This window comes from Podarcis cretensis (assembly GCF_951804945.1).
Source record: "Podarcis cretensis genome assembly, chromosome: 8".
Classification (NCBI taxonomy): domain Eukaryota; kingdom Metazoa; phylum Chordata; class Lepidosauria; order Squamata; family Lacertidae; genus Podarcis; species Podarcis cretensis.
The window spans coordinates 68,261,297-68,287,138 of record NC_137177.1 but is presented as its reverse complement, the minus strand read 5'-3'; the positions used below and the strand labels follow the sequence as shown (position 1 = coordinate 68,287,138).

The 25,842-nt window shown below is 47.1% G+C and overlaps 1 protein-coding gene across 6 annotated transcripts in view; it reads left to right on the top strand.

Moving 5' to 3' along the window:
• The first annotated feature begins 1,879 nt into the window (after positions 1–1,879).
• Positions 1,880–25,842, top strand: part of VWA5B1 (von Willebrand factor A domain containing 5B1) — a 70,719-nt gene continuing 46,756 nt past the window's right edge. For 2 of the 6 annotated variants that reach the window (XM_079986787.1, XM_079986785.1), the window contains exons 1-4: positions 2,317–2,546; positions 23,036–23,195; positions 24,015–24,173; positions 25,134–25,356. In XM_079986787.1, coding sequence (XP_079842913.1) covers positions 23,057–23,195; positions 24,015–24,173; positions 25,134–25,356 — 521 coding nt within the window. In that variant the 5' untranslated portion in view covers positions 2,317–2,546; positions 23,036–23,056. Of the gene's footprint in view, positions 2,263–2,316; positions 2,547–23,035; positions 23,196–24,014; positions 24,177–25,133; positions 25,357–25,842 lie in introns of those variants that run through there. The other 4 variants (XM_079986784.1, XM_079986783.1, XM_079986782.1 and 1 more) reach the window with 3 other exon arrangements.

Sequence of the window (25,842 nt, the reverse complement as noted above, 5' to 3'; positions counted from 1 at the left end):
CAGGGCCCTAGTCTCTTGTGACAGAGTGTTCCACCAAGTCGGGGCCAGTACTGAAAAGCCCGTGGTTGCGACCAATCTAACGACCTTGTGACCTGGGACCTCCAAAATGTTGTCACTTGTGGACCTTAAGGTCCTCCGTGGGGCCTACCAGGAGAGGCAGTCCCATAGGTACGTGGGTCCTAGGCCGCAAAAGAAATCCCATTCTCAGGCTGCGTGCTTTGAATCTCAACCAGATGAAGAAGACCTCTGAAAGTGCCTTCTCCAGATCTTCCCATCCCACCCTGACACAAAATCCCTGCATCTGGTGCTTCTCATTGACCTGTTTGTCCTCTTCTCTATGTGAGCTAAGCACTCCCATCTGTAGCACTCTAGAACATTTTACACTTGGGTCCTTTTAAAAAGTGGATCACACAAGCAAGTGCTGCTGTCTGGGTAGGTCTTTGGGGGGAGCAGTCCATTACCACCCCCTACCCCCACTGCAATGCAACAGGGCTAGCTTTTCACATTTTGAAAGCAAGGCTGAAATCCTGCACACATTTACATGGGGGCCAAGTCCCCTTTCACTCAGCAGAACTTACTTCTGTGTAGATGTGCCAAAGATCATTCCCATCCAACAGTGCAAGCCTAGCCACATCTACTCAGAGGTCAGTCCTATTGAATTCAATGGGGCTTACTCTCAAGTAGGATTGCGGCCAAAGTGAGATGTAGAGCACTGGACTGGGATGTGAGACCCACGTTCAAATCTGCACACAGCCTCAAAAGTGTCTGGCGACCCCTGTTTCTCACCCTAACCCACCTCACAGGGTTGTTGTGAGAATAAAATGGGGAGGGGGAGAACCATGTATGCCACACCATATGAAGGACCTCATAAATCCAGAATCCAGCTGCACCACTCAGAGAGTCTGTCCACTCAGGATGCTCAGGATGCCCAGCATCCTGTTCTTGCAGTGACCTGACAAACAGGAAACTCACAAACAGGATCTGAGTGCAACAGCAACTCTACCAACTTGTGACTTCCAGCAACCAATACTCAGAGGCATATTGCCTCCAACAGTAGCAGGGGTGACAACTTGAATAAAATATGGGGGTAAGCCCCCCCCACATAATTGATGGCATGACGCAGTGCACACACACAATTTGAATGGCAATGTTCATCAACTTTGGGGTCCCCGGACCCCCATTTTATTGGGGTGGGGAGCTGAAGGGACATTGGTCCCTAGGAGTTGGCTCCTATCAACAGTGGAAGGGGAATCTAGGGTCTGTGGCTATCATCTGTAAAGTTACCTAGGTAAAGATAAAGGGACCCCTGACCATTAGGTCCAGTCGTGGCTGACTCTGGGGTTGTGGCGCTCATCTCGCTTTATTGGCCGAGGGAGCTGGCGTACAGCTTCCGGGTCATGTGGCCAGCATGACTAAGCGGCTTCTGGTGAACCAGAGCAGCGCACGGAAATGCCGTTTACCTTCCCGCCAGAGCGGTACCTATTTATCTACTTGCACTTTGACATGCTTTTGAACTGCTAGGTTGGCAAGAGCAGGGACCGAGCAACGGGAGCTCACCCCATCGCGGGGATTCGAACCGTCAACCTTCTGATCGGCAAGTCCTAGGCTCTGTGGTTTAACCCACAGCGCCACCCGCGTCTGTAAAGTTACCTAACCCCCTTTTAAATCCACCCAAGCTGGTGATTATCACTGCTGTTTGGAACAAATTGCACAGCTTAACTCTGTGAGATCCTGAATTTTCCAGTGTTCAGCTCCGCTGGTTCTCCCTCCCCCCAAGTTCTAGTAATAGGAGATGTGGAGAAGTAACCCCCCCCCCAACACACACACAATTCTCTGGAAAGTCTACTAGAATCACTTCTACTTGTTCCTTGCAACTGCTGAGTAACGCAGACGATCCTAGATCAAACTGGGGGGAAATGATCCCAGTAATATCAAATAATAACGAATCGCTAATAATAAGGATGCAAGTGCTATTGCCGTAGGATAGATGGCCACCGCTCTGGAAACCCTGTTCTGGCGTGCAATCCTGGCCCAGGGTGCTCTCCTGCGTGCTGACGCCCCGAAAATACCCCCTGCCAGATGGCAAACTGCTCCAGCCCAGCCGGATCGGCAGGGCAGCTGCAGTTCTGGCGTTTGAGGCAGTTCTGCCTTGCCTCCACCCAGCTGGGATGGAGAGAGAGACCGGTCCAAGGCTTGGGCTGCCGCGGAGCTGGTGCTCCTAGTGCCCTTTCCAGGATGCTGAGCGCCTGTTGAATCCCACAGGTTGCTGAGCATCCCTCCTTCCCCTCCCTCCCTCCCTGATTCCTTATCTCATGTCTCCTCTCTCTGTGTGGCTTTCTCTCACGCGCTGTCTCTCTCACACACAGAGCACAGAAGCGGGAAAAGGTTTCCTGTCGGCTTGCCATCGCCTAGACCGATCCAGCCCGTTCTGGACCACTGAGCCCAGCAAGCGGAGCGAGCGAGCGCTCAGGAAGCTGCAAAGTTGATCCGGCATCTCTCCCCTCGACACCTCCCCGTTTCCCGGCTCATCTCTCCTTCCAGACAAGGTAGGAAAGACGGGGAAGCAAAGCAGCGACTTTCTCTTCTTGATCTCTCCTTTTTTTCTTTTTCTTTTTGGAGGGCGGGGGGGGGCGAGGGGTGTTACAGATTGGCCTCTGCTGCGGTGCCAGGGTCTGCGTCGCTTCTGCGTGCCTGTCTGTTGACTGCACTTTTCTTCCCATAGCGCCGTATTCCATGTCTAGTTAGTTGTGTATGTGTAGCTGGGCACTTCACCTTCGCTGTCTGAACATTTCTACAGGTTCTAGTAGCTCCCACTTAGAGGGAGAGAGAGAGAGAGAGAGAGAGAGATTCTGCTTTCCAAAGCAACATTTTCCACCAGTCTCTTAAGGGATGTTGTTGGCAAAGGGGAGGCAGAGTTGGGTGGAATTGGGTGGCAAAAGGCTGGGGCAGCACAGAATCCCCTTTGCTGGCTGAAAAGGGTGTGTGTGTGTGTGTGTGTGTGTGTGTGTAACACAGCACCAGAGCCCCAGTTTCGAAAAAACTACCCTTCCAAGGTGCCATTGAAGGTTCTGGATCCATTCAACCTCTACATTCAGACTTGTTTTGATGGTCGGTGTCTCTCTGGAGGATATAGGAATAAAGAGTTGCATGAGAAAATCACAGGCTCCCTCAAGCTGTCTGAATATCATCTCTAGATCAGACCTCTTCAACACGATCCATATAGCCTGCAGAAGCTTTCATCTCTTTCATTAATTACCCCCTCTATGGCTGCTAAGCTGCTAGATCATATGAAACATCATGACCTGTAATCCTCCCCTCTCTCCTCCCTCCCCTCTTTTCTTCTTCCCCACCATTGCTTCTGCCCTCTCTTCCCCTCTTGTTACATGCAGATTGTAAGCTGTGCAGGGCAGGGACCTGATCTTATGTAGCTCTGGAAAGTTCCATGCACTTTGACTGCACTGTATCAGCACATTGTTATTTGTTAAAATAATCTTAAACCGTTTGGTGAGCTATGATTTTTGCAGTGCTTTCAAAATGGTTTCATCTCGCAGTGGAGGACTAGGGCTGAGAGTCAAGTGCTTTGCCCACCCCCAAAGTCGTTCCCCCACAAACGCATGATGTTTTGGACCAGCTAGTAGTGACAGAAGAAGTGTTTTGGGCACATGTTTTGAAGCATAGCTTTAGTTTGTCGAATCACCTTTGCAGTGGCGTAGCGTGGGTTATCAGCACCCGGGGCAAGGCAAGTAATTTGCACCCCCTAATCCATGGATTTGCGCCCCCTAACCCGTGGATTTGCGCCCGCTAACCCGTGGATTTCCCTAACCCCCAGATGTTGCGCCCGGTGCGGGCGGATCCCCTGCACCCCCCACGCTACGCCACTGCACCTTTGCGTTTCACCCAGGGGGGCTCAGGCACTGCATAATAAATACCGGTAGGTTCTGGAGCTAATTGCCACTTGATTCAGATTAAGTCTCACTCTCAAACAGGATTGGCTGCATCCCCCCCCCTTTTTTTCATTTTTTGAAATTGCAAGGTTAAGTCTATTAGACTCTGTTGGAGCTACTGCGTCTACCCACCCATTCCATTGTTGTGGAGAAATCAACACCATGACAGCTTAAATACATGATCTCAACTCTAGTGTGTGATACTCAGACTTGGTACAGTCCCTCCTGGGCTAGCAGAGTGTGTGAAATCTCAAGATTTTTATGTGCCATTGCTAAACTTTGGAGCTCTGTTTCACTCCCTGCACTTTTGAGAATTCCCCAGGGGTATTCAGTAGAAATCTCATGTCCTCACATCTTCCAAAGGACCTTGGAATTTACTATTTCACCACTTCCAAAAACTTGAGGAAATTAACTGGAAATATTATATTCTAGCAACAAGTAAACATAACATTCATCTGGTGTGGTTGAGAGACTAATCACTCTAACGGCCTTGTGTAATTTGAGGTAGGTCAATATAGTTATCCCCATACTGCAGATGGGAAGACTGAGGCCAAGCGAATAGGCAGTTACTTAAGGGTACCTCTTGAGTTTGTGGCAGAGGGCAGATCTGAACTGAGGACATCCTGGTTCACAGCTGAGTTTTGGAGAGAGAGATCCTGTAGTCCTCATACTGGCCAGCTGCATATTCCTGCATCGCAGGGTGCTAGATGATCCTCAGGGTCCCTTCCAACTCAACAATTCTATGATTCTATGATTCCTGACATGTTGGAGGGCCACTTATGCTCATACTGGTGAAAGAGCACAGGAGGCCTTCTGCCCTGTTTAGACTCGAGTCTCCCATGGTGATGATTTGATGGTTGCAGTAGGGAGTATTGGGTCTTCTCTTCCCTGCCTAATTAGGTTTCCTCTCTTCCCCCTACCCCATAAGTGTGCCATTGTAGAGATTGGGAGATGGAAGGTACAAAGACCACATTCACACCACAAATTTAAAGCATTCTACCACATTAAGCAGCCAGGGCTTCCCCTCAAAAAGCTGGGAAGTGCAGTTTGCTGAGGGAGCTGAGAGTTGTTTGGAGACCCCTTTCCCCCCTCCCAGTGCTACAATTCCCAGAGTCCTCTGTGAAGAGGGATTGATTGTTAAACCGCTCTGAAAACTGTAGCTGTATGAGGAGAATAGGGGTCTCTGTGCACCTGTAACAAACCAGAGCTCCCAGAATTCCTTGGGAGAAGAAGCCATGACTGTCAAAAGTGGTATTATAGTGTTTTAAATATGTGGCGTGAATATGGCCGAAGTCCAGAAGAAACCAACGTTGATTCTGAAGCAAAGTCCTTTCTAACAGCATTAAATTCTGGGCACTAACTTCATTGGTATCCTAGACTTGCCCAGCAATAAGGCTGAGAAGGTAAAAGTGATGCCGCCACAGAAATTGGAGCAGCTATGACAGCCACGCCCCCAGCATGAACAGAAACACCACTGGTTTCCCACCAATCACAGGCTGATGATGCGGCCACATCTGTATGCCAGCCAGTCCACTCACTAAAGTAGGGAGACACTAGGGGTGGACAAATATATCAGTTTTGGCTTTCCCTCTGTCAGTTTCGGTTTTCCAATCTCAAAATCACTTAAAGTTTCTGCAGCAATTTGCGATCTTTTAAAAAAAACAAAATCGTGATAATTTATCACAATTTTCGTGCAAATTTGCATGTTTTTGCAAGCTATTTGCCTAATGAAATGCTTCTTTGTGTGATGAACATTTCCCGTGGGGTGTGCATATTTGTACACACTGGTTGGTTGGGAAACTGCACCCCCAAAACCAGAGGCACACAAATTTTGAAGGATCATTTTATGTTGGTTTTGATATTGCAGGGTAAGAGGAGGACTGGATCTGGTCAGTGGGCAAGATTCTTATTTCAGCACACACACACACGCGTGTGCGCGCGTGCACGCGTGCACACACACACACACACGCCACAGAGTGAGTCAGCAGTAATTCACACTGTGCAAAGCTGGAGTTAACCCTTTACAGTATTAGTGAAAACATAACCTTCACAGATTTGGCTGAGTGTCAGGCCTAATGAGCACAGCAGCTCATCCCGGGTAGGTCTTTCCCCATGAATCAGTTGCCAAGACTGAAAATCCCCACCTGCTCACAGCCATGTAAGTCCCATCCTCTTCAGGGCTTTCCCTAAGCAATCGGAGACTGCACTGTGTGCAGCTTGCTGCTGCTCCACCCGTTTCAGTCCTCTTCTGGTTCTGGGAGAAAGTGGGGAGGGGAGCTTGTTGCAGCAGAAGGGGAAGACTCCCATGACTCTTCACCAGCCTGATTCCTCTCTGCCTCTGGCCCTCCCTCCTCTCTTGCTTCAGCCTCAGCTTCTGATTCTGGACATCTCTCTGTCACAGACTCTCCCAGCTCACTAAGCCCTGTTACCATTTCAGCTTCCAACACCTCTCTTCCTAGTTTTCTCCCTCTGACTACTCATCAGTGTCCCACCACCATTCCTTGGGCTCTAAGCTTTCTTCCCTTGGTGGTTCCTCAGCTGGTTCCTCCCACTATTCCTCTGCATCCAACCAATCTAGGACATCCAGCTTGACCCGAGGCCACCCACTTGTCACAATGTCACATTCACCCAATGCTATACCAGCTGCATTGGCTCCCGGTGGAGTACAGAATCAGGTTCAAGGTGCTGGTCTTAACCTTTAAAGCCCTATACGGCCTAGGACCCTCGTACCTATGGGACCGCCTCTCCTGGTATGTCCCATGGAGGACCTTATGGTCTTCAAATACAAACATCTTGGAGATCCTGGGTCACAGGGAGGTTAGGCTGGCCTCAACCAGAGCCAGGGCTTTTTCGGCCGTGGCCCCGATCTGGTGGAACACTCTGTCACGAGACTAGGGCCCTGCGGGACTTGACATCTTTCCGCAGGGCCTGTAAGACAGAGCTGTTCCACCAGGCCTTTGGCCAAGGCACAGCCTGACCCCCTCCTTCGGTAATCCTCACAGAACTCTAGCCCAATGGTTGCCATTAATTTGATTTTGAATTGATTTCAGAATGCATTTCAATTAATTGATTTTATGTAGACTGTGTTACTTTTATTGTTGTTAGCCACTCTGAGCCTGGCTTTGGCTGGGGAGGGTGGGATATAAATAAAATTTTATCATCATCATCATCAGGTGGCCCATTTGGGTGACAAATAAAACAAAAAAAGTTGTTCGCAAGCTGCCTTTATTGAACAGCTTCTGGGGTCAAATGGGCTTCAGAAAGAAAACCTCAGCCAGTCACCTAGGCAGGGCTCCTCCGCACTTAACAGTTGCACAATGAGCAACAATGAGCAGGGAAGGAGGTGCCATGTGCAGCATGGGCCCATCTCTATGCCAGGAATGGCTTCACCTGTTGTATAGCTGTCCGTCATGGGGCTTACTGGAGCTTGGCTGGAACCAGTAGGTTTGGAACTCCATGAAGGGTTAGCTGCTGATCACATGGTGGGGCTCCACAAAAGTGGATACCTGAAGCATCCCGTGAACTGTACCTGTTGGAGAGCTGTCTGAAGTTGATGATGGCCTTTGCCTAGCAGTCCATCACTAAATATTCCACATACGAAACAATATTAAAAATACAATCTATAATAATCTTAGAAAGCGAACGGAAAAGAAGAGAAGAGAACTAAACATCCATTCTTACAACACAGCAGTTTACAGCACGGATTTAAAACACAGTTTTGAAGTGTGGGCGAATAAAAAGTTTTTCACCTGACACAGAAGAGAGCCTCTCTGGGAATGCTCTTTAAGAGCCATGGTGCCACTGCCAAATAGGGGTGGGAATCAGGAAGTGCAGGAGCTCATCATGAGACCCCCCGCCCCCCCGTCCAGAGCCACACAACCAAGGAGCAGCCAAAAGGAAATTAAAAACTAACTTCTCTCATGCAACGTCTTACTTGCCTTTTCTGTAAACTTCCCAAATGCAGCAACCTTTTCTCACATTTTGGTTGCCCTTTTCTGAACCTTTTCCAACTCTGCAATATCCTTTTCGTGGTGAGTCAGTCACAACTACAGTGGCACCTCGGGTTAAGTACTTAATTTGTTCCGGAGGTCCGTTCCTAACCTGAAACTGTTCTTAACCTGAAGCACCACTTTAGCTAATGAGGCCTCCTGCTGCTGCTGCACCGCCAGAGCACAATTTCTGTTCTCATCCTGAAGCAAAGTTCTTAACCCAAGGTACTATTTCTGGGTTAGCGGAGTCTGTAATCTGAAGCGTATGTAACCCGAGGTACCACTGTATACACAATATTCCAAATGTGGTCGCACCATAGATTTGTATAATAACTTTTCTGATATCTGTAGCTTTATTTTCGATTTCTTTCCCATTGCTCCCTAGCATGGAAGTTGCCTTTTTCTCAGCTGCTGCACACTGTGTTGACACCTTCATCAAGCTATCTAATATGTGCACAGCTTCAGGATACTTGTCTTGCTGGCTGCTGATAAGGCTCTGCAGGCATCCCAAAGCCAAGTTGGCATTAGCATCTGGTGGCACGTACACACCAGTTAGCATAACAGCTGTGAACTCCCTAGGGAGATAGGCTGGTCTACATTTAACAGCTACAAATTCCAAATCTGGTGAACAGTGACTGCCCACAGTCTTAGAATTTTTAGACCAGCACTTGTTCACATATACACACAGCCCCCCTCCTTTGGTTTTTCCGAAGTCCATGCTTCGGTCATGACGATGTACCGCACAGCCTTCCAACTGAATAGCTATGTCTGGTATGGACGGTTGAAGCCATGTTTCAATGACAAATAAAACGCAGCAATCTTTTACAAGGCTGTTCTTTGCTGCCTGCAGCCTCAATTCATCCATTTTGTTGGCAAGAGATCTCACATTAGCAAGAAATATGCTAGGGAGTGGTGGTTTAGATGGACTCCTCTGCAATCTTACCAGGACGCCGGCCCGACAACCCCTCCTTTGCCTCCTGTCTCTACGCCGCCTTCGCCTCCTCCCTGGAGGCATAGTAATCCATGGAGAGCCCGGTGGCCTGGCTACTCCCACAGGAACGGTATCTGGGCGAAAATAATCAGCTCTTACAGCTTGTTCACACTGTAACCCGACCTTCAGAAGTTCCTGCCTGCTGTAAATCTTTCTTGCCCGGCCAGACATACTCAGAACAAGTAAAAATAAACAAAAACAAAACGCTGAAAAACAAAGGGAGAGCACTAAGCCACAGCGTCTGTGCGCACCGCCATCTTGGCTGACAGTTGATGACAGTTGATAGATGATAGATCTAAATAATCAGCTCTTACAGCTTGTACACACTGTAACCCGACCTTCAGAAGTTCCTGCCTGCTGTAAATCTTTCTTGCCCGACCAGACATACTCAGAACAAGTAAAAATAATAAAAAACAAAACAAAACGCTGAAAAACAAGGGAGAGTACTAAGCCGCAGCGTCTATGCGCGCCGCCATCTTAAAACAGTGCTCCCAACGCTCTATCAGCATGTGAAATGTCCCACAAGAGGGGACAAGACACTGGATAAAGTTTATTCGAATGTAAATCACGGCTATAGGGCTTTACAGTTGCCACATTTGGGCCAGTCCGACCATATGTCTCTGTTCCTGGTACCAGCATATATCCCACTCAGGAAACGGGCTCCCACAATATCAAGGACTGTTAAAATCTGGCCTGAAGGTGCTATTCACCAGCTGCAGGACTGTTTTGAGAGAACCAATTGGGATATTTTCGATCGTTCAGACCTGGAGGAGCACACGGCGGCAGTTCTGTGCTATATCAATCACTGCACAGACACTGTCACAGTAAATAAATCCATCCGGTTTTACCCCAATCAGAAACCCTGGATGAATAGAGAGGTCCAATGCCTGTTGCGGGAAAGAAACAGGGCTTTCAGGTCGGGCGAGGTGCAGCTTTACAGTGTGGCAAGAGCAAACTTGAAGAGGGGTATTCGACGGGCGAAACTGGATTATAGACAGAGGATTGAGGATAAATTAAGGAGCAACAACACAAGACAGATGTGGCAGGGGATTCAGCATATTACCAACTATAAACCTAACCTTGGTGCTGTCGACGGTGACCCTTTGCTGGCGGAGGAGCTTAACCTCTTCTTTGCTCGCTTCGAGAGGGAGCCACCTGAGACGTCGGTATTACAGCCACCAGCCCATAGGGGCCCCTCATTCACTGTAGAGGAGCACGAGGTGAGACAGGTATTGAGGATGGTGAATCCGAGGAAGGCTGCTGGACCTGATGGCATCACTGGAAAGGTGTTGAAGGGCTGTGCGGATCAGCTGGCGAGGGTCTTTACTAAGATCTTCAACAAGTCCTTACACCAGTCTATTGTCCCACCCTGCCTGAAGTCGTCAACTATTGTTCCTCTGCCTAAAAAACCCACAATCAGTAGTTTGAATGACTACAGACCAGTTGCACTGACTCCAATCATCATGAAGTGCTTTGAGAAACTGGTGCGCCGTCACATTATTTCCTGTCTTCCACCAATTTTTGACAACTACCAGTTTGCATACAGGGCAAATAGATCCACAGAAGACGCTATCACCACCACTCTCCATGCTGCTCTGTCCCATCTGGAGCAGCCGGGGAGTTATGTGAGGCTGCTGTTTGTGGATTTTAGCTCTGCTTTTAACACTATCCTCCCCCATAGACTGGTGTCCAAGCTAGAGGCGATTGGACTCTCCAACTCCACCTGTCTCTGGGTTTTGGATTTTTTGTCAGAACGTTCTCAGAGGGTTAGAGTAGGGTCACATATGTCCAAAGCCCTTAGCCTTAACACCGGCTCACCACAGGGTTGTGTGTTGAGTCCCCTGCTCTTTACTCTCTATACGTATGACTGTACAGCCATCTATTCCAGCAACAAAATCATCAAGTTTGCTGATGACACTACGGTGGTGGGGCTCATTTCAGGAGGGGATGAGTCCGCCTATCGGGACGAGGTGGAGCGGCTCTGTGTTTGGTGTGGAGAGAACAATCTGGCTCTTAATACAGCTAAGACCAAGGAATTGGTGATGGATTACAGGACAAAAAAGGCGGTCATTCAGCCCTTGTATATCAACGGGGAACGGGTGGAGAGGGTGGCGGAATTCAGGTTTTTGGGAGTGACTATCGATCAGGGCATGACTTGGAGCGCAAATACCACTGCTCTGGTGAAGAAGGCTCAGCAGAGAATTTATTTCCTCAGACTTTTAAAGAAGAACAATCTGAGTGAGAAACTGCTGGTGTCCTTCTACCGAGGCTCCATAGAGAGCATTCTCACATACTGTATTTGTGCTTGGTTCTCCAGTTGTACAACTAGGGAGAAGAAGGTGCTCCAGAAGGTCATAACCACAGCCCAAAGGATTATTGGTCATCCTCTCCCATCTTTGGAAGAACTGTACGGTTCCCGTTGTCTTAGGAAAGCAAACAACATCCTGCAGGATGCATCTCACCCGGGATACAGTCTGTTTGCACTACTGCCTTCTGGCAGGAGATATAGAAACATCAAGTCAAGGACAAATAGACTGAAAAATAGTTTCTATCCAAGAGCTGTGGCCTTTTTGAATGCTGTAACTCGATAGTGTGACCTGGGAGTTTGATGGGTGTGGGTGTGGGTGTGGCTGGAATGTGGTTTGTTTGGTTGTTGTTGCTGTTTTGCTTTTGTTTTTTTTTTAAGGGATGACATCCAATTTCGTTGCACTGTGCAATGTTGCACTTGTGTAATGACAATAAAGAATCTATCTATCTATCTATCTATCTATCTATATGACGCCAAGGTCTACTAGGACTCTTGGTCCGTTACTGCCAATTCAGACCTCTTAAGCATATGTGTGAAATGATGATTATTTTGCCTTAACATGCAGTGGCGGAACAAGCTAATCGGGCGCCTGGTGCGGTGCGTGTACCCTGCGCCCAGGGGCGGTGCCAGCTGCCCATGGGGCCGGGCCACCCGGTACCTGCCTCCTTCTACTCAGCCGCCCTACAGCTGAGGGGGAGGCGGTGGGTGGACCATTTGGGGCAGCGCAGAGCTACCAGGACAGACATGTGACTCATGTGTGCTACAGGCCCCGTGGTGAGTGCCGCCCGGCATCTTGTCACCCCCATCAGTGGTGACACCCAAGGCGGCCCGTCCCTACCACATCCCCCTTCCTCCACCACTGTTAACATGCATCCCTTTACACTTGTTCATGTTGAATTCCATTTGCCATTTTACTGCTCCTTCACTCAATTTGGAGAGGTCCTTTTTGGATCTCTTCAGGATCTCTTTTTTTTGCTTTGATGACCCTGTACAATTTAGTGCCATCGGCAAACTCGGCCAGCTCACTGCTCACTCCTAACTTTAGATTGTCTATGAACAAGTTAGAAAGCACAGGTCTATTCTCTGAGCACAACCCCAAGGCAGTCAAATCTCCTCTGCCTATGGCAGCCCCAGTCTGAGGAGGCCTTTCCCTGCTCCCTTGAGATTCTAGGTTCTGTCACACCTACGCTCCACTGAATCAATTTCCATTAAGACTCTGTTCTTCACATGCAATTATTAGCTGTCATATCAAGACTCCATTGTGTGTGAAACTATATTTAAATGGTGCCTTCACTCCTGGAAAATTGCAGCCGCCTCTTTTTTTTATTCATGAAACAGGTTGAGTGTTCTCCTGCTCAACTCACCCTGTGAAATGGATCCCCGGGATTCTGATCCCCAAGAATCCTTCCTTCATTTTGTGCTCTGACACAGGGCGCATGGACGCATGGTTAACCTATGGAACTCATTCCCACAGGAGGCAGGGATGGCCACCAACTTAGCTGGCTTTAAAAGAGGATCAGACACATTCATGGAACAGAAGGCTATTGAGGATTCTAGCCACGATAGCTATTCTCTGGCTCCGTGGTTTGAGGCAGCGATGCTTTTGAATCCCAGTTGCCAGAAACCACAGGAGGGGAGAGTGTTCGTGTGATCAGGTCCTGTTTTTGGACTTCCTACGAGGAATCTATTTGGCCATTGTGAAAACAGGATGCTGGATGAGATGGGCCGCTGGCCTGATCCAGCAGGCTCATTTTATGTTCTTATGAGGCTGGCAAGGAAACTAGAGGCAACACGTTGCTCAGACTGTCAACCCAGCTCTCAATGAGGGATTTGATCAGGTCTGCTGCCTCTCTATCAGGCTGCAAGCTCAGCTGACCTCCTCAGGACTCTGACACCATTAATTGTTGGGTAGAGGAGAAAGCTTTTTCACATGTAGTGGACATGTGAAAAAATGAGAAAGTTTTGGAATATGATTTACAACAAATTGAAAAAACTGTTCAAATATACCTTCCCCCCAAAACCCTGGAAGCCTTTTTGCTGGGGTTGATAGGAGATGAAATAAGAAAAGCAGATCAGAGACTATTTATGTATGCTATGACTGCTGCCAGAATCTTAGTAGCCCAAAAATGGAAGACTCAGGAAATACCAACACTAGTGGAGTGGCAGACAAAAATGGTTGAATATGTAGAATTAGCAAAACTGACCCACAGGATCCGTAACCAAGAGGAAACAAAGTTCAAAAACGAATGGAGTAAATTTGTTGAGTATATAGGTAATAACTGTAGAAGTTTAAAGACTGTAGTAGGATTAAAATAAATTTTGTGATGTGTATAGGATGCTATTAAGAATCTGCAAAAAAAGAGAAAATTCAATATGAAAGGCTGTTGAAGGGAGGGAGGGAAGTCTGTGCGCGGTGGAGCATTTAGAAAATAAGTAGACATATGACTGTTGAATTTTAGAGTATTTATTTTGTTTGTTTATGTTAAAGAAAACTCAGTAAAGAGCATTGGGGGGAAATGTTGGGTAGAAGAGATTTCAGCAGGTGCAGCGTGTCACACACTTATTGAAGGTGCACAAACCCTCTCCTTTTTAGCATGTAACTACAATCTTCAGGGTTAGCTGAGAGCACACAGGCTGATACTGCAGCCTATGAGACCATCTTACCTTATGGCTTGGCTGATTGATTGTGCAAGAAGTAAGGAGCTGAAGGCTGCTGGTCACTGCAGGTCCCAGTTCAAGACACACAAACCCGCACACACCCTTCAGCAGCTGACATGACGTGTGGAATACTAATGCTGCTAAGCCTTTCATGGATTGGAGACGTAGATGAACACAAAAACACGACTCCAGTTTGCTGCCTTCTCCACTCCCCACTCCCTACATATGATTTTGCTTTGACTTGCATTCAGCAAAAAGGAATGGGAGCCAGCCGAAGAAATTGCTGGCAAACACCTCGCCTGTCGGTTCAGGGATCTGCATTTGTGCGATAATCTGGCAGCCCTCAAAGACAGCTCGGGCCATGCTCACACACATCTCAAAAAGCAATTAATGGCCTGTCCCATTGCAATTATTCAGTTCTTTATTGAGTGCATCAGATTCTAGCAGTAAGACTTCCAATTTTGATGTGTTGCATCAATATACATGTGATATTACTGCATCTTGGAATGAGTCTTGTTTCCCTTGTCCTGTTCCTGTACGATCCCTCTGATTTGCTCTGCCTGGGGTGCCTCACACACATGCACACTATCTCACCCATGAATTCTGGTTTAATTTGAAGAACTTTGAACAGGTGCCCATTTCTCCAACAGCTGATCTATGGGTCTTGCTCTTCTGTGCAGAACAATGCAAATGCATCACTTTTCATGTCCGAATGGCAAGAATGGAACCCCTTTCCAGTCCGAGGGCTGCATTGCCCCTTGGGAAAGCTTCTGGTAACTGCATGACAGGCATTGATGGATCCAGAGGCAAATGTGTGTGGGGCCATGGACCTGACCTTGAACTTGCTTCAGTAAGCAATTGTTCAGCCACATGTGTCAGAGGTTTCTATATACACCCTAACCCACATACATCTCTCCGCTCCCTATCCAGGCAAGATAGAGGCATGGTCACAGTCCAAGGACCCATTCCAGTGAGGCCAATGCCCTTAAGAAAGGGGTAGAGCTGGACAAGTGGGAGGCTTGCCCTAGGAAGGGGTGTGGCCTGGGGAGGAGTCTTTTTTGAGGGCCAGACTTGTAGAGCTGCATTTGGCTCCTGGGCCAGAGGCTTCTCCCTCCCCACAGCATATTTCCCACTGGTCACATCAGTGTAACAGAATGCTGAAATACAGGAGTCTCCATCTGCATTGGCATCCCGCCGGCTTTGGAAGACACAACTGTTTACACAGGCTTTCCCTTGATCTCTCCACCTGCCTTAAACACTGTGCTGTTTGAATGGGATTGCTTTGCTGTGTACTGTAACAATGGATGTTTATCTTTTAATGTTTATATAACCAGATTTAATATGCAGTCAGATGGGTGGCGTACAAATAATAAAATTATTACGATTATTATGCTGTAATTTGCTACAAAGGCATGCAAGTGGGTTAACATTCCCCAAGCATCACCTCTTTCCTCCCATCATATCAACGCAACACCAGTGCACCACCATAAACGCACTTGGAGAGGAACACTAAATCCCTGGTTTATGTTCCTGCAAGAAAAGGACAGTCCTGACATAAATCACCCCTCCTTCATCTTCCTCATCTTCCTTCCAAAGAGGAGGTAGTCAGATTGTTAAGAGCAGATAGAGGACCCCTTAGCGCATCAGTCAAGAGAAGCAACCTGCAGCTTTCCTCTGTTACAGCCTTACGGTCTCCACACATTTTCTCTTTCATTTATCTGTTTGGATTCTAAAGCCAACCTGCCCCCAAGAGTTCAAGGCAGATAACATGAACACAGAAAGCTGCCTCGTACCAGATCAGATTATTTGCTCACCTAGTCCGGAGGATAGTCTGACTGGCTCTGAGTCACTTGGGTCTCAGGCATAAAGATACGTTTCCCATTAACTGTTGTTATTTACTTACTTACTTAACCTTCCAATGGTTTGACTTCACCCCCAGAGAGGCACTCCTCCATCGTCTCCCGATACAGAAGGATGCCAACCAACCAATTTATTTAACTACGTACCGTTTTGTTTTTTTTAAAAAATCTCTAAGCAGTTTACATAAAATGGCATGATATGTTCATAAAAACAGCAGCAGAAAACAGACGCTAAACATAATAAAATGATCAAAACACATAAAAAATCAACAAGTTTTAAGAAAATAAATGAGCATCCTGAAATTATGTGTCAGGCGTAGGTGCTGTTACACTAAAAGAATGATTTCATACATAAGAAAAATAAAAACATAAGATGAACCTGCTGGATTGGGCCAATGGTCCATCTAGTCTAGCATCCTGTTCTCACAGTGTAGGCTTGCCTTAGCCCAAAAAGCAAAAAAGAGGACACTCGTTTGCCTGCTCACCTCCTCCTTCCCTCCCCTCCATTACCATTTGGCCTCCTGCTCATGAGACGCTACGTCTCCAGACGATGGGAAGCTGAGCAGCTCCCAGGCCAGGCCTGGTGGCTGCAGGAAACAACACAACACCTGATGCGCCCCCCAGAAGGCTAAGCAAGGCCTGGTGGCTGCCGGAGACTGTTAGAATATTCCATTCCACCTTAAGGGACAGACATGAGACTGTTGTGTGTCACATGTCTGTTTACACTCTAGCACAGCTTGCTGGGAACTTCTGTTTGTGTATAGCTTTCGTTTTTTGCCGCTTGCTTTGGACACGAAGGGGGATCAGACATGTTTTCCTTTTGTCTTGATGTATGCTGAATAAACTGCTTGTAAATATGCTTACACAACCTCTCCTGCCACTTCTGTTTGCACGTTATATCTGCTGAGTTTGCGTGCCCCGGCTTCTGAAGCTGTGGGTCGCAGATGCTGCAACGAGGACTGGAGATTGTTCTGCACACCGGCCGGTGGGCTGGAGCCAGCTGGGGGCCTGCCAATTGCCCCGTTTCCTTGGTTGTATGCCAACAGAGACATCAAGAGACCTAAAGCAGGCCACGGCAGGCCACCCACTTCTCCAGAGATGGCCGCAGCAGAGGTGGCACCAGTATGGCCTGCAGACCTCACTCCAGACCCCGCTGTGGTGCTTCCGCTTCTGGGGCACAGTGCCCTCCCGAGCATGCATGTGCCCCTCCAAAAATGAATGCATGAATAAAAATAAACCCCCAAAACCTGGACATTTCATTTAAAGTGCAAAAATCCACCCGGATGGGCATGCTGGCCCCTCAAAAGAAGACAAGTGCAGGAAAACCATATGGCAACTCCATCACAGTGGCCAGCTATGGGAAACCCAACTATGGAGGAAGAGCATAGCCTTCATGGTTAGTAGCTATCAATACCCTTCACCATCATTCCCAGGCATTGGGAGTGGAGGGTGATGGTTGCCATTAAAAAATGGTGATGATATTCAGAGCACATTCTGCAACGTGGGCTTGTTTAGCTAGGGGAACCTGGGGACAATGAAAATCTTAGGCCTTCCCTGCAAAAAATGCCCAGAGAAAATTTCAGTTCATCTCAAGGAGAGAACTAGAACGTTGGTGGCCGATGATGGGACAGTGGAAGTTGGTCCATCGGAGTGAACGGGGCACTGCCCCACCAACTTCAGCCAGTTTCCACTTGCTTTCTTCTTCTTTTACTTACAACCAGCCCAAGACATGGCCCTGGCTGTCTGATTCCTCCTCCTTAGTCTGAACTTAGTGCCCCTGTACAACTCAGCAAGGAGGAGGAGAATCGGTCCAAAGTAGGCTTTGCTAGCTCTTCCTGTCATTGACTCTGGCGCCATCTAGTGTTGGCCTCCTTGCCTTCCACCCTTCTGGCCCCAGTGCCCATCAGCCACCACTAGACTAATGTTCATGGATGGCTGACGAATGCCAGCACACTTTGAGCCTTACTACACTTCAGAGCTGTGCAACTTGAACCACAGAATTCCAGGGTGCCTCAACCAATCCACAAGCCAGTAGCTGCGGCTGAAGTCTGTTCTCGTTCTACTCTGGCCTCCTGCAGATTTGCAAAGACCCACAGATGCATTTCCTCAGCTTGCAATGCCTGGTGCCGTGCCTATGTGATTGGCTGAGCTCTGGCTGTCGTTTCCCTTAGCAACCTTCTTCCCCAGCTGTGCTTCCGTCCACACCATTCCAGCTGTTTTGGCTTGCCAGCATCTACGGAAGCCCCCTCCCCTGCTTAGTTTGCAGCAGTGCATGATTTTTACACAGATCTTTGCTGATGCACAATAGATTCTTGGATAGTCTCTTGGCAAGCTGCAAGTTGGGAGAGAAGGTCTAGCCACCTTCTGGGAAGACCTCAGGAGAAGCCAGTTCGACCATGACTATGGGGGCTGAGCTCTGTCTCTTCCCTTCCCTTCCTTGCCCAGCCTAATAATAATAGTCATTAAGCAGGAATCTGTTTGCACAAAGCACTGTCCCTCGGGTGAATCTTTGGATTATTTATTCAGTTGCTTCCATTTATGAATGTCTTCCCATTAAATATCTTGAGGTGATTTCACAGTGAAAGCACCTTTGTCAACAACAAGAACTAGTCCATATGTGAAAACCATGGGATATATTCAAGCATTAGCTCAAAGTGAAGCTGAAATTTTGAAATCAACCAGCACATTATAGATTTAAGCATTTCTTTGAGAACCCTCTATACCAGCCTTTCTCAACCTGTGGGTCCCCAGATGTTGTTGAACTACAACTCCCATCACCCCTAGCTAGCAAGGCCAGAGCTCAGGGATGATGGGAGTTGTAGTCCAACAACATCTGGGGACCCACAGGTTGAGAACTGCTGCTCTATACTTTTCAAGCATAGGGATGCATTGCAATGATCAACACAGATCTCCATGTGTTGCCCTTTCAGCTCAATCTACTGCTTTCTGTGCACATACACGGGGAAATGATTTTGAGTGCTCCAATATCTCCTTCTGAAGTGACTTAAGTCGTGTTTTCCTTTGAAGTACCATTGTGTGCAACAGAACTTGCACACCATCCTCTTGAAATTGAAGCACCTTGTGTTTTCAGTGTTCCGAATGCTTGACTTTGGAGCACACAGAACCCACGCGCCTTCTCCAGAGTGACCCTAGGAGCCAATCCTCAGTGGCTGACTGAACTCCTTTCACTCTGATTGGCTCCAATCAACACAAAGAGTGATAAGACTTCTTCTCCCAGTTTCCGAGCACAGTTCAAAGTATTGATGCTGGCCTTTAAAGCCCTAAACGGCCTCAGTCCTGTATACCTGAAGGAGTGTCTCCACCCCCATTGTTCACCCCGGACACTGAGGTCCAGTGCTGAGGGCCTTCTGGCGGTTCCCTTGCTGCAAGAAGCCAAGTTACAGGGAACCAGGCAGAGGGCCTTCTCAGTAGTGGCACCCACCCTGTGGAACGCCCTCCCACCAAATGTCAAAGAGAAAAACAACTACCAGACTTTTAGAAGACATCTGAAGGTAGCCCTGTTTAGGGAAGCTTTTAATGTTTAATAGATTATTGTATTTTAATATTCTGTTGGAAGCCGCCCAGAGTGGCTGGGGAAACCCAGCCAGATGGGCGGGGTATAAATAATAAATTATTATTATTATTATTCTCAGTGGCAAGAAAGTTCCCCTTTCAAGCTGATAGGGCAGCTCCAGGGTTTGGGGGCCAGAGACCCTGCTGGGACCCTGATGTGGAAATAGTAATGGGTCTTCAACTCTCCCTCTCATAACCTTTGACCACTATACCTCTGTCTGCATTGCACAAAAACAGGCTATGGGTTCATTAAGCCCTGTATTGCCTGCAGCGGCTGCTAGTGGCTCTTTGGGGTGTCAGACAGAGGGCTTGCCCCGTCTTGCCTTAAAATGCTTCAGATTGAACCTGGGACCTATTGCATCCAACCCACTGAGTTTAGTTGTCTTCCCCATCTTAATTTTGCAAGGTTTCCAAAGGGATCAGTGTTATCAAGGGCAGGATTTATGTGCTAGATCAAGCTCAGGGCCTATACCTCATCTATAGTGCATTTGCATTGCTTACTAAAAGTCGGGGGGGGGGCTCCCTATGCTAGAACCCCAAGATGTTTATGAACCAGGTCCATCTGCAAAGGTGTCTGGAGTTAGAAAGAAAGAGCAGAGAGGTCTTCTGAATGCATTCTGAGCACAGAATTATGATTTTTGTACCAGAAACTGAACTGAGCCCACAGCCCTTTCACACACAAAAATCCACCTCTGGTTAGCAGTTTCCATTTCAGCAACGTAATGTAGGCTGATTTAAGCTGCTACTCATGTAATTAAGGCCTTGATTCGCAGCAAACCTGCTTTGTGCAAACTCTCTTGAAATGAATAGGAAGCTATCTAAGGGAGCTGTTAGTCCTGCTAACCGGGGTTTGTACCACTCAAGAATGCAGGATGGGTGCATTCTCTTTTGTGCCCTGAGTTTACTTTTCGTGAAAAGTTTGCATGTCAGAGATAAAAGTTTAGAATTCTAAATGAAGCTAAATTTCCAGGGCTGGAGAGTTTTGATCAAGGGAACCATGCAAAGTTGATTACGCCTCTGCCAAATCCCGAAGTAGCTCAATCTCAGAATGAGCGTATTATATTAATTTTCTTACCAGTAATTATTTTTTTAAACCAGCAACAGGCATAGTTAATGGTAGCGCTTAATTAAAACTACCATCTTTTCCTCTCTAGTACACTTCTGTGCCTCTGGGGCATAATTCTTTCACAATCAGCAGGAAACAAAATTAAAACCATGGGCTCAATGTAGAACTTTATATAGCGCTTTATTCCCCGTAGCCTAGCCCCATGGGCAAAGATCCTAAACATGTTTGCTCAAAAGTAATTAAGTCTCATTCGGCTCAGTGTGGCTTACTGCTCCCTGGAAAGTGCATTTAGGACTGAAACTGTCAATCAGGAAAGGTATTTCTATTTGATGTGTGTTAACGTAGTCTTGCCTCTCTGGGCTACTGGCCCTTTACTTAGTTGTTTCCTAATTTCAGACATTACTTGGCAAAGTTCACACCATTTGATGTGTTTAATGAGTGGTTTTCTGATCTAATCAAGAAAGGCTGGAATGTCTGTGTGACTGAGCTGCTCAGTTAATCTGTGGCATTTTATGGATTGTAATTTTTTTTGCTGATACCATCCTGGTGGATCATATTTTAATGAATTATGGAATTGACTGGGGTGATATCTTTTTATTGTCATTTGCTTAAAGGTGTCAATGGAAGCAACCTGCAATTTGAAATGCCAAACAGGCTGATCCTACATCCTCCAAGTGCCCCTATTTTCCAGGAACAGCCCCAGATTTACAGAAGTCATTGCAGTTTCTGATTTGATCCTGGAATGTCTCATTTTTTCTTAGGAGTCGCTCCTATTTTCATTGGAGAAATATTGGAGGGTATGGTAGAACATCCTTATTTTCACTGAAGAAATGTCAGAGGGTATGGAGTTAGGTGACCCTTGAGACAAGGCGATAAGTAACTAGACAACCTTTAGAAGACATCTGAAGGCAGCCCCATATAGTTTTATTATGTTTTTAGAAATGTTGGAAGCTGCCTAGAGTGGACGGGGTAAAAAATTATTATTATTATTATTATTATTATTATTATTAATAATAATAATAATACTATTTTAGGTAAAGGTAAAGGTAAAGGTACCCCTGCCCGTACGGGCCAGTCTTGACAGACTCTGGGGTTGTGCGCCCATCTCACTTAAGAGGCCGGGGGCCAGCGCTGTCCGGAGACACTTCCGGGTCACGTGGCCAGCGTGACATCGCTGCTCTGGCGAGCCAGAGCCGCACACGGAAACGCCGTTTACCTTCCCGCTGGTAAGCGGTCCCTATTTATCTACTTGCACCCGGAGGTGCTTTCGAACTGCTAGGTTGGCAGGCGCTGGGACCGAGCAGCGGGAGAGCACCCCGCCGCAGGGATTCGAACCGCCGACCTTTCAATCGGCAAGTCCTAGGCGCTGAGGCTTTAACCCACAGCGCCACCTGCGTATTTTAGGGTGTCCTTATTTTCTTTCTTTTTCTTTTTTCTTTTTTCTTTTCAATGCAAAATTACAACAAAATTACAAACATTGAATCAAAAATGAAACAGTACAAACAAGAAAAAAACCCAAGAGAAAAAAGAACACAAAAACAAAACAAAAACACACATGTACAAACAAAACCACATCATCATTCTAATCTAATCATTACATACATATACACATATTGACTTCTTTCCTTTGTTCTAAGACCTTGAAATTTTTACTCTAAGTTGTTCTGACTAATGTAGAATACCTCTATCTTTATACTTTTTACACCATTTTTCTCTTTCTTTAACCCTGCAAAGCTTCATTCATTACATACCAATATGCTTACTCCAGAACAATGTTATTTCATATACTCTTTAGCACATCCCCATTCTTTTAATAATTTTTGGTCCGATTGTTCCCTTATGAATGCTGTGAGTCTTGCCGGATTTATATATTCACAAAATTTAATTTGCCATTCTTTCATTGATGGAATTTTTCTCCCTTTCCAATTTTTTGCTATGAGCATCCTGGCAGCTGTTGTCGCATAGAGGCATACTTTCCTTTGATTGTCAGGAATATCATTTGTGATTATACCTAAAAGGAATGCCTCTGGTTTTTTTTTACTAAAAGATAGTAAATAGGTGTCCCTATTTTCATTGGAGGGTCTGAAACCACCAATCAGGAAACACATCCAAAATGAAGGTTTCAAGATGCTGGACTAGATGGGCCATTGGCCTGGCCTAACACCTGTCATGAAGGAGTGATTCTGTAAGCAAGTATCTCTGGGTGGCGTCCAGAGCCAGTGTGGTGTAGTGGTTAAGAGCGGTAGTCTTGTAATCTGGGGAACCGGGTTCGAGTCTCCGCTCCTCCACATGCAGCTGCTGGGTAACCTTGGGCTAGTCACACTTCTTTGAAGTCTCTCAGCCCCACTTACCTCACAGAGTGTTTGTTGTGGGGGAGGAAGGGAAAGGAGAATGTTAGCCGCTTTGAGACTCCTGAAGGGGAGTGAAAGGCGGGATATCAAATCCAAACTCTTCTTCTTCTTCTTCTTCTTCTTCTTCTTCTTCTTCTTCTTCTTCTTCAGGCAGGTGTTAACAATTAGTCCCCCAAGCGGGAGCAGGTGATGGGGCTGCCAGCATTCCTCAGCCCCTATAAATCTTCGAGTTAAGTTGCCAAGAAAAAAAAAAACTAACAATCTGACTGTTACTGTGCTTTCCCACCCTGCTCCAGTCTGGAGAGACGATTAGCACCATGCCGGGGCTCATCAACCGGATGACCAACTCTGCTCTCCCTCTTGCGGCCTCTGAGGTGACCTCTTGTGTCAGCGGCTATGCTTTTGGGATGACGGCCTCTCTCACTTACAGCAACTCGGAGACCCACCCCTTTGAAGGTAAGAGACAGAGGGAATGTGCAACTATGTCCGTACTCGAGACTTATTAATCTGTCTCAGGTGATATGTGTCCACATGGGAGAGGCTTCCTAAAGGGTCTAATGAGGCAAGCCTCTCTGAGGAGACCCACAGCAAGGCGTCCTGCAGTTTGCCACCTGCCCCATCCCTGTTAGCACACCTGGCGTTAGTGGTGACGTCAGGAACCCAGCTGATCCAGACCCTGGAATCTCACGTGGCTAAATCAGCTAAGATGCTGACCCAGCAAGCAACATGCCCCTTTGCCCCCTGTACCTAGGTCTGGGGTTGACGCAACTTCAGTGCAGCAAGCAGAATGTTTCTTTGCGCTGGGCAACCAAACAGGAACTCCTTCGGCTGGGCTGGGTATGATCTGTCTGTCCATGCTGGTACTGGCGCCTCCACAACCTAAGTGACAGAGGGGGTGTCAGCAACTGCCATGGACCAGGCTAGGTGTGAGGTGCTTCCTGGGATGCTGTACCAGGGGTGGGTTCTCGTTATGCAGGTGGCTGATCCAGTGCTGAAGGTGAGACTGGTGCGGGAGCTGATGGGAAAGGGACCGCAGAGCTTTCCTAGGGTCATTGTCCAACTCCTCCCATTTCTCATCCTGGTTTGACCAGCCCCTCCAAGACATCTCCTTGGGACTCATAACATTGGCCTGGGATGTTGCTGGAGGAGAACGTCCCTAGGGTCAGATTTGTTTCCCAGGTGTGAGGTTCCTTGCCTTAGCCACCCCCAGCCCCAATGACCTTTGACCCCAGGCATAAGCATTATGTCTCCTGAAAGGATGCTTCCCATTGGCAGGGCTCTTTGTCTACCCATTGGATGAATATACAACTGTGGTTGGCTTTGAGGCGATGGTTTCTGAACGGGTTGTGACCGTGCAAATCAAAGACAAGGCCAGAATTGACGACTGCTACGTTGACTGCTGCAGCCTCCCCAATGGCAGGGCCCTGGACGAAGGTGGTGAGAGAATTATTTGCGAGGAAAATACAACCACATCTAAGATGGTAGCAACTCTTGGTGAGGGTGTAGACCCTCCAGGCCACTAGGTGGCAGTGGCAGCCGAGTGCCACCCTTATCTGGGAAGTGGCAAAAACAGCCTTCTACCACTTTTCTAAGGGAAAAAAAGTTTTAAAAGCAAAGGAGGGGGAACAGAATACCTTTGGCCACCTTGAAAGGTCAAGTAAAGCAAACAGCAAACCCTTCCTGAAAACTGAAGAGAAATTTCTTTTTCCCCTGCCACTCCCCAATCTGACAGTGCCCCAGTCCTGTGCAGGGTAGAATTCCTTTACACAGAGAGTTATTTATTTGTATCATTTATGAATCACTTCCCATAAGGCATCCCAAAGCAATTTAACAATGAAAATATCAGCAAGCAGTACATACATTCAAAGCAAACAAATAATCAAGTCCAATACACATACAGACTAGGATCAAAATGGGTGTACTGAAATTGTGTTACTGAAAAATATTGCTTTGGTTTTGTATTATTCTTAATATTGTCTTTTCATAAGCTGCTCAGACACTTTTTCATAGTGAATGATGATGTGGCATACCAAAATGCATACAGTAAGATAAAGTATGCACATTAAAAGGAGGATATTAATGAACACAGCATACAAAAATGTTGTATATTAGGCTGAAATTGCTTGACAAAAACATTTATACTAGGCAAGAACTATGTCTATTTGGAGTCTTTTTTTTTTTTTTAAAGCAACCTGATTTGGAAATATGAAGAACTGAACTTAAGATTGAAAACATGAGAAAATGAGAGTAACCAAAATGGAGAGATTCACCCAATGCTAGTGGTAGTTAGGACTTCTGAAAACTAGACCATGGCAACCCTTATATAGAGAGATGGGTGGGGTTGCTGGGGATATGAATGTTTTGACATCTTGTCATTTCTTTTCTTTTACACAGGACGCATCGTGCTAGATGAGGATTTGGAGAGGATCGTCTTTGTGGCCAATTTGGGCATCGTTCCTCCTCAGGAAAATGTCTCCATCTGCATCAGTACCTCCTCAGAGCTGCAGACCCTTCCCAGTGGTGCTGTGAGGGTCCTCCTTCCAGCTGTGTGTGTCCCTAAGGTCCCCCAGAATAGCACAGATGCCATCGCTGCCATCTCTGGGCACCACCTTCGATTGTAAGGGACCGACATGAAATATTGCTCTTGATGGGTTTAGCTAGCGCTACAAGAGGGAGGGAGGGAGAGAGGGAGGGAGGGACAACATTGCCACATCCTAGGGCAAAGCTGCCAAGGCTTTATAGCATGGCCTGAAGGGACACTATGGCAGAATCACCTGGGAGCCTTATGTGTGCCTCTTAAGTTACATGCGCAGCATACACTGAAAGCCCTATGATACCCCTCTCCACAGCCATGGCTTCCCCAAGGAATTCTGGGAGCTCTGGTTTGTTAAAGGTGCAGAGAGCTGTTCAGAGACCCCATTCCCCTCACAAACCTACAGTTTTCAGAGTGGTTTGACAATCCATCCTTCTTCACAGGGAACTCTGGGAATTATAGCTCTGTGAGGGGAATAGATAGCTCTCCATGCTATCTAAAGTTTAGAGGTGTAACAAGGAACAGGACTTTTGCTTCTGCTTTTAAGGAAAGCCCAGATTGTTCAAGACT